The 8,922-nt window shown below is 52.6% G+C and overlaps 1 protein-coding gene across 2 annotated transcripts; it reads left to right on the top strand.

The window, feature by feature from the left end:
• The first annotated feature begins 3,068 nt into the window (after window positions 1-3,068).
• On the top strand, window positions 3,069-6,962 carry LOC123131261 (uncharacterized). 2 transcript variants are annotated; one of them, XM_044550976.1, is made up of 3 exons: window positions 3,069-3,291; window positions 3,640-5,404; window positions 5,723-6,962. In XM_044550976.1, the coding sequence occupies exons 2-3, from the start codon at window positions 3,655-3,657 to the stop codon at window positions 6,745-6,747; spliced, it is 2,775 nt and encodes a 924-aa protein (XP_044406911.1). In that variant the 5' UTR covers window positions 3,069-3,291; window positions 3,640-3,654; the 3' UTR covers window positions 6,748-6,962. The 2 variants fall into 2 exon arrangements, with proteins under 2 accessions (XP_044406911.1, XP_044406912.1); XM_044550977.1 differs by having other exon boundaries at window positions 3,637-5,404.
• The last annotated feature ends 1,960 nt before the right edge of the window (window positions 6,963-8,922 follow it).

Genomic DNA, 8,922 nt, shown 5'->3' with positions numbered 1-8,922 from the left:
CCCGCACGCCCCGACTGACAGTCACCACGCGCCTCGCAGTTGCCATGGTTCGGACCTCTCTTCCATGTTCGTTTAACTGCATTTGCCATGTCGCTGAACTACAGTTGCCATGGTTGCTCAACTGTAATTGTCATCTCAGGTCAAGTGCCAGATGCCATTTTTGAACAACTGCAGTTGTTGCCATGTATTGTTTGGTTTACTATAGTTGACATGATTTGAAAACTTTAGGAGTTGCCACCTACTAACACTAGGCAGTTGTCGTGTAGTGCTACAAAAAGACATGGCAAAATAACATGTTCGGGTAAAAAGAGAGAGTTGTCATCTGCTTACAAGCACACTAGGGTAGTTGTCATGTACCCTACAAAACACATGACAACTGACATGTTCGGGTAAAAGAGAGAGTTGACATCTGCTTAGAAGCACACTAGGGCAGTTGCTATGTATCCTGCAAAATCCATGGCAACTGGCAACTTTGAGTGTGGGAGAGGAGACGGGCGTGTGGGCGAACTGATAAATGCACACACCAGCCCCCTGTGTGGGTGAACTGCTAAATTACCATACATCGGTCCCTCCGTTGGTGAAAACGGACGTGTGGGCGACCGGATGAATGCCCACACACCAGCTCAGTTCTACGTGGCACCATAAGCATACCAAGATTCGTGCAACCACAAACATATATGGATCCACGCGTGTGAGCGAGATGCTAACGCCCATACGTGTGGGCGTTAGTGTTTCCGAAAATCTAATAAGGGGAGTAAAAAATACCAGAGGGAGTGTATCGGAATTGTTGTTTGTATGCCCATCCATTGGCTTGGGGGCACGGAGACCGATAAAAAGATGAGATGGAGGTCTTTCCAAGCAAAACTAGCATCTTTGCCCCCCAACTGCAGCAAACTCGATTGCAGCGTACGCGTTCCCTCGATCGCGTACACATGCGACGACATGCCGCCCGGTGCTACTCGCCTACGTAATTCATGTCGCCAGATCCACGAATGCCGGTGGTCCAATGTGCATGCGATCGGTCGCTTGGGTTAAGCTCCAAGCCAGGCTAAGCTTTTGCATGCCCCGGCCCTTTCCTTCGTCCATTCGCATCATGTGTGTATTTGGTGAAAACTTTAGCAAGTAGGATGACTGCGCTGGCACACTGTATTGCACCTACTGCCATGGTTTAGCGAGGGTTCATGCTACGTGTTTGACATTTTGGGCGGACATCGTCGATTGATCATTCCCTTACCATCTCGGGAGAGGATCGAGCTGGTTACTTAGGCCTGTTCGGATATCCACCAAATTCATGGAATTAAAGAAGTTGTGGAGCACCTAATTTCCAACTTCAATATTTTAGCCTACAACTCCACCGGCTCCGCAAAGCCGAGTCTGGAAGCGGAGGGACTCCGAACACTCCCTTAGTTTTGAAAGGTTAAGAAAAATGCTGGTTAAATATTACTAGGCTTGATTAATCTAAAATAAAATGCCCCTAGAGTAATAAGTACCCTAGGTGCTAGCTAATGTGCTTCGTCACGTTTTTTTAAAACATTGTACAGACGCAGACACTCATACATGAGCGCGCGCACGCACATCCACACTCTACCTCTATGAGCATCTTCGAGAGACTGAGCCGGCACATCATTTTAAAATTGACGAAGTCGTCACAGACGCCTTCATAGTTGACAGTAATGTCTCCTTCCCACTGAACACATAAGTACTCTAGGTGCTAGCTAACGTGCTTTGTTACGTTGCTAGTTACTACTACGTCAGCTCTCTAACCTACCCTTCACGTCAAAATAAGGATACGAAAGGGATGAAACAAATGTGACCAGTGATGATCATGCGGATGTACAAGACCCGTGTCAGAGTTTGGCACCAAAAAGAAATTTACATTCTGCAATTTTTTGTTTTTACAAGTTTTTTCATAGACAAGAATAATTTGCATCTCCCAAATTACCACATAGTGTATATTTCGTCTGTCAACTAATTTTTGTGTAACTTCTACCCTATCTTATGAACACATGATGGCTTTCGTGAAAGTAGTAAAACAAGGTCCAAGTCATGGTTTTGGCCACGTAACCAACCCATGTGGCGATCGAGATTAGACGACATTGAACATCCGATAAAGGCGTAGAGCAATGTGTCGATGGCTAATTAAAGAGGGATTTATACACAGTAAGCCATGGAGGAAGGATGCGAACATATGGAGATGTACTGGATGACACCTGGATGCGCGTTGCCGGCTCATGTATGACCTCGCTCGTTTATGGCACCATCGATATGGCGTAGAACCTATCATATGAAGGACAGAGGAGGAGCGCGTGTGGATGTCCCTCTTATTCTCATCCTCATACATGTGGAGAAAGAGCCTCCCTTATAAAGAGGTCCAACTCCCTCTAAACTAACAATGTGGGACTAAACTTTAGTTCCACCTCTTGCCTTGCACGAATGGGCTGCGTGGGCCTCTATGATTTATTAAGAATTTCTGAAACTGTTATTGGGCTAGGCTTAAAATAGACAAAATTCCAGCAGTACCAAACATGCCTAGAGGCGAAAGATCAAGGTGGTTGGGTGGCTTGGATAGTTGTACAAAGAGAAGAGGGAGGGGGAGAGAATGAGAGGAGTAAAACCAGCTCTCATGTGTAGAATACCGCTTCAACCGTGCCATGTGAAGTCAAAACCAACCGCCAGGAACCAAATATATCTAATACCATTGTAAGTTGCAGGACAAAAAAATAACACTATTTGCTAAGCTGAGGGACGAAAAGCACACTCGTTTTCTTTTTTCATCATCTCAATATATACGTGAGGAGGTGTTTACTTACCATGGTGCATATGCTTGGAATGACAAGCTAGGTAACTTAAGCATGCATGCATGCATCCTTTGCCATCCATGTGAGGTGATCGCTCGGGATCGGCGCCATTTTGTGCGTGCATGAAGCTCTGGCTTGCCTGCTTTCGTCACACTCATCCTCGTGCCGCTCGCACAACGTACGTTCCCACTGCTTCCTCCCTGATACGTGCATCGATCGCCATTGCCTATAAAAGTGGGAGCACACGATGCATCACAGCCTAGCTTAGATCCTCAAGTCCTCCACGCAGAGCATGATCACAAACTAGAGTAGACTAGTGCTCTCTTACTATCTTTGATCCTTTCTGTCTTTCTTCCTTCATTTTGCATTTTGACTGTTCCTCAGAGAATTAGCTTCAGTAACCCGTTTCTTTACCTGCTTCGCCGAACGTATGTCCATGTGAAGATCGAGCTAGCGTTCTTGCTAGCAATTGGTCTGCAGGATCCATTCCAAGGTAAACTCACAAGCAAGTCCATCCTAAACATGCTGCTGCCTGTTCTTTCTTGGAAAAACATACATTTGCACTAGTATATATGCTGCTTGTCCTTTTCGAAAAAAAAAATATGTTGCTTGTTCTTGTCTGAACCCGTGTTCGCTTTGCTGAACTCCTACTGCATCCATTAATAAATCAGATGATATTGCTGACTAATCAAGCAATTCATCACGCCTACGTAGCTTGCATGCTGTTTAAAGTAGCAGAGACTTTCACATTTGCATGCTAGTTAAGCAAAGTCAGCAGCATAAGTGAAGCCAGTAGCAGTGCAGTCTCGTACGTCTCACGACTTCTTTTTCAAATCAGCAGTTTCCCGCCATCACCATGGGCATCACCCGCGCGCACATCGTGAAGAACGACTCCCTGGAGGACAGGCTGGGCGACTACGTCGGCGGCAAGCCGAGGCGCGCGTCGTTGGGGGCGGCGGCGAAGCACTCGTCGCGCCTCGTGGCGGCGCTCACCTGCCTCCAGCTCGCCTTCGCCATCTACGCCACCTTCCTGCTCTACTACATGAGCCCCGCCGTGGACCTCCGCGCCAAGCCCGACTTCGCCTGGGCCACCCGCATCGCGCAGCGCTGGAAGCAGAGCATCATGCCCGACGGCGGCGGCGACCTGCTGTTGTCGCCGCAGGAGGTGTGCGAGCACGAAAGCATCGAGTTCGAGCAGAAGAAGTCCACCGACGCGCTCATGATCCGCCTCAAGCGCGAGCTCTACGACGAGGTGCTCGCCTTCCAGCGCCGCTCCTTCGCCGCCGAGACGCTCCCCGAGCTCCTCCGCATGCGCTCCCGCTGGCCCTCGCCGCCGTCCGACGAGGCCGGCCGGCCGCGGGTCACGGTCATCCTCAACCACTTCAAGCGGCGCACGCTGTGCGCGCAGCTGGACACGCTCCGGCGGCAGACGCTGCCGTTCCACCGCGCCTGGGTGCTCGCCTTCGGGAGCCCCAACGAGGCCTCGCTCCGGCGCATCGTCGAGAGCTACAACGACACCCGCGTCAGCTTCGTCGCCTCCGGCTACGACTTCAAGTACTACGGCCGCTTCCAGATGGCGCTGCAGGCCGAGTCCGACTTCGTCTACGTCCTCGACGACGACATGATCCCCGGCACCCGCATGCTCGAGATCCTCTGCCACGTCGCCGGCACCGACAAGTACCGCAACGCCGTGCTCGGCAGCATCGGCCGCATCCTCCCCTTCCGGGGCAAGGACTTCACCTTCCCCAGCTACCGCAAGTTCCGCTCCCGGGAGGCCGGGCTCTACCTCCCCGACCCGGCCTACGACATCACCGTCGACCGGATCGTGCAGGTGGACTTCCTCTCCAGCTCATGGTTCCTCGCCACGGAGCTCGTCAAGACGCTCTTCATCGAGACGCCCTTCACCTTCATGACCGGCGAGGACCTGCACCTCAGCTACCAGCTGCAGAAGTACATGGGCGCCGGCTCCTTCGTGCTCCCCGTCGACCCCGCCGACAAGGAGACGTGGGGGGACAGCGAGCACCGCCTGGCCTACGTCTCCGAGACGACAGTCATCTTCAAGGACATCGTGACCGTGCGGGACGAGCAGTGGTGGCGCGCGCTCACCTCCGGCTACGTGACGCAGTGGGCGGCCATGAACCCGCAGAAGGTGGACGCGCTCTTCTACGCGCACTCCCTCGCCGAGGTCAGGGCGCTGGCGCCGCTGCTGGAGAAGTTCCGCACCACCGCCGGCCGGAAGGCGTACCTCGTCGTGTCCGGTGGCGGGCACTGCCCCTGCGAGGAGGCCGCGGCCGTGCTCAAGTGGCCCAAGGTGGTGTGCAAGGAGCGGCGGTTCAAGGTGTTCGACCTGGCCCTCGGCGCGCTCTCTGGCCCGTCCCATTCCGACGTGCCCGTGCTGCAGGCCGTCTACTCCAGCATGCGCGGCCTCGTCCGGATGCACAACCCCAGCGTCATCGTCGCGGTGGCCGACGTCGACGGTAAGGTCAAGGAAGCGCTCCGCATGGCCGCCGACGCCGCTGTCAACCAAACCGCACTCGTCCTCCTCCCTAGAAAGACCATCCCCAAGGTGCTCTGGATGGCCACCCTCCGCCCTGCCTCACTCCCAAGTAAGTACTCTCCGTCTTTTTTTTATCTCCTCGTCATATAAGATTTGTTGAATTCAAACTTTGTAAAATTTGATCAAATATATATTTAAAATATGAACACCTACGATATTTAAATTATATAATATAAGAAAACTAATTCCATAATGCATCGAATAATATTGATTTAACATAGTAAATATTATTATTATTTTCCTATAAACATGGTTGTACTTTATGAAATTTAACTTCAGACAAATCTTATAACACATCGACCTCCCTCTTTCTCCTCGTCGTACCAATGATCTTCTACAATGATTTCACTGAACACTTACGTTGCAGACTGGAACAAGATGAGGATCTCGGTGAACATCATCACGCAGACGCGCGCGGGGTCCCTGCAGCGGTTACTCAGCTCGCTGAAGAACGCCTACTACCTGGGCGACGAGGTGCCGATCAGCTTCAACATGGACAGCAAGGTGGACGCAGCGACCCTCAACACGGTGAACGCCTTCGCCTGGCCGCACGGCGGCAAGACGCTGCGCCGCCGCATCATCCAAGGCGGCCTCATCCGCGCCGTCAGCGAGAGCTGGTACCCGGCCTCCGACGACGACTACGGGCTCCTCCTCGAGGACGACATCGAGGTGTCCCCCTACTACTACCTCTGGGTCAAGTACGCCCTCCTCGCCTACCGCTACGACCCCACCGTCTCCCTCCCGGAGCTCTCCTCCATCTCGCTCTACACGCCCCGCCTCGTCGAGGTCACCAAGGAGCGGCCGCGCTGGAACGCCACCGCCTTCTTTGGCGCCACCAAGCATGGCGCCAACACCCCCTACCTCCACCAGCTCCCCTGCAGCTGGGGCGCCGTCTTCTTCCCAAAGCACTGGCGCGAGTTCTACGCCTACATGGCGGCACGCTTCACGGAGGACGCCAAGACGAACCCGGTGCAGATCCCGAGGTCACGCACCAACGGCTGGCAGGCGTCATGGAAGAAGTTCCTCATCGACATGATGTACCTTAGGGGGTACGTCAGCCTCTACCCAAACTTCCCCAACCAGACCAGCTTCTCCACCAACCACATGGAGCCCGGCGCCCACATCAGCGCCAAGGACAACAAGCTCAAGCATGACAAGGGCGACTTCGAGGTGCCGCTCGTCGCCGACGACTTCGCGCCGCTCCTGCCGTCGGGCAAGATGCCGCCGGCGTCCAAGCTCCCCGTGCTGAACCTCTTCAACCAGCCCGTGTCCATCAAGGGGCTCAAGGCCGCCGGGGCCAAGCTCCGGCAGGACGTCCTCAGCTGCATCGCCACCCAGCAAGTCTCCGTCGACCACGTCACCGGCTTGCCCAAGAACTGCACCGCCTTCTGAGTTCCATGATCTTCCCTCCTACGATCCCATTGCATAGCATAAACTACGGGCTGCATCGCATTCGCATGCATCCTCATTAGACTCTCCAAATTTGTTTCCTGTTGGTCGAATGTTTGTATCGATTCTTTGCGAATTCAATGCACTTTACGATGTAATGATTTCAGTGCTAGATAAATCCATTCCAGCGACAGCTAATATGAGTATGTATTCTGTTCTCCGTCCTTTTAGCACTCACACTGAAAATGTGAGATGATCTATAAACTAAAGGTGCAGCCAAAAGAGGCATGCGCCCGCCGCCTAACTTTCGCGTTGAGTGCATTAGTGGAAGATATTGTCTACTTTTTTAAGTCGAATCCGCCCTCCTTTTAAATGCATAATGTTTTGTGTGATAAGATTTACTTCACACTACCTGATTGACGTCGAACAGGGCCATCGGCATATGTCCATCTATGCCGACGGCCCCGACAATAAGCTGTTGGCGTAGAAATTACCGTTATTTCGGTAGTGTCATGTTGCTAGCTAAGTGCTAAATACATTCGCTGCTATATCCATGAGATCTTAGAGCATCTACAGCTGGACTTGTCAAATCCAACACCTCAAACGGCTGACCGTAGAAACCCCAAATCCATATTATTACATTTAACCTAGCTTTCGGACGCCAGATGTACCGCACACCTCAGGTGAGGCAGCAACGACACACCTAGCGCCGGATATGTGCGCCATTTGGGCGGGCACAATGGATTCCCGACAGAAGGAGTCCGAGTGCTGCCTCGCACAAGCTTTCTCCCGGGAGCGGCAAAGCGCAAGCCAGGCGGCCATCTCCTTCTCGGGGCCGCGTAGGATGAGTTAGGGGTCGACGGATCTGGAGGTGAAGCATTCAAATCCGCTGTCCACCATGTCGGAGACGGCCAGAGGTGAGCTTGGGTGGCAGAGGAGAGTGGAGTAAAGTGGCTAGGGTTTGGTTCGGCGAGCGGACGAGGAGGAATATATATGGGGTCGGGCGAGCCAGCATGGGCCGGGTCCGACGTGGCGGGCGTGCCCGGGCGCCCCCATATCCGCCCCATATTTAGGCTGAAAATGAGAGGCGCCGGTCAGTCCAGGCATTTGAGGCCCATTTGAGGCGCCTTTCTGCGTCAAAATTTCGTGACCGGTCAGTGACCGGGCGGGCCGCCTGAGTGTCTGAGGCCGATTTGAGGCGCTCGGCTGTAGATGCTCTTACGTGAAGATCCGTGTAATTTATTTTTTCTTTTTTATATGTTATGTTATTTGACTGAGACATCACTAAATCTCAATCAACTGAGATCTAGGCATACCCTTAATATAACTCTCTAACCCTCTGATTACAGATACGTGAGCAGCCATGGTCATTTTGCTTGATGCATCGGTGCTCGCCAAGGAGCGAGTACTCAATTACCTCCGACTGAGCTACACGATGTTGATGCACTCCGACCGAGCTCTGCTATCAGTACATGTTTTGTACAGTTCCCCTACAGTTTTCAGCTCAAAAGCTGTGTTGTGTTGCATTTCCTTTTAGCGCTACCTAGCTTAGCTTAGCTTGTGGGTTGACTTTGATCAGGAGGCGTCCACTTTGTGGCGACCTTGGGGATGGATTCCTCAAAAGGAGAAAACCAGAATCAGAATGCATATTCAGCGAGTCAAAGGGCTTATACAAATCGAGATTACCTGCGTGCGCAGGTACGCACACGCATGCTACAGCTTTTTCTCTTTGGGCATCCACGATGTCGGCATCTGAGCTACAAGTGCTCCGTGTTCCAGCCAGCTAGAGCACAACGTCAGGTGCACTCGGTTCAGCGCGACTTGGTTCGTGAGATGAAACCCTGGTGGTTCGGAGCTCGCGATCGAGCTGCCTCTTTTCGAAGGAACTTCACTGGCCCGACGACCGATTTTGTTCCAAAATGGTGGGAGTATATGCGCAGAACTATTTCCGTTTTCGAGGAACTGACAGGAGCGTTACCTTTTCATTTAGACGCAAAAGAGGGCTCATGTTCATAACCATTGTTGTTAACTGTTTCAGTCGCTGCTTCTGTTGCCATGTACTTCCTCTGTACCAAATGTGGGCATTGGTCCCGGTTCGTGAGCCCAGGGAGCCGGCCGGGCCACGTGGGCCATTGGTCTCGGTTCATATGGACCTTTTGGTCCCGGTTGGTGGGATGA

Source organism: Triticum aestivum, chromosome 6A (genome assembly GCF_018294505.1).
Source record: "Triticum aestivum cultivar Chinese Spring chromosome 6A, IWGSC CS RefSeq v2.1, whole genome shotgun sequence".
Lineage (NCBI taxonomy): Eukaryota > Viridiplantae > Streptophyta > Magnoliopsida > Poales > Poaceae > Triticum > Triticum aestivum.
Note: the sequence above shows the minus strand (reverse complement) of the source record. Positions and strands in the feature narration are given on the sequence as shown.

Coding starts and splice junctions, on each gene's coding strand:
- LOC123131261 (XM_044550976.1), top strand. CDS start 3,655: ATGGGCATCACCCGCGCGCACATCGTGAAGAACGACTCCCTGGAGGAC. Junction 5,405..5,722: donor CCGCCCTGCCTCACTCCCAA/GTAAGTACTCTC, acceptor CTTACGTTGCAG/ACTGGAACAAGATGAGGATC.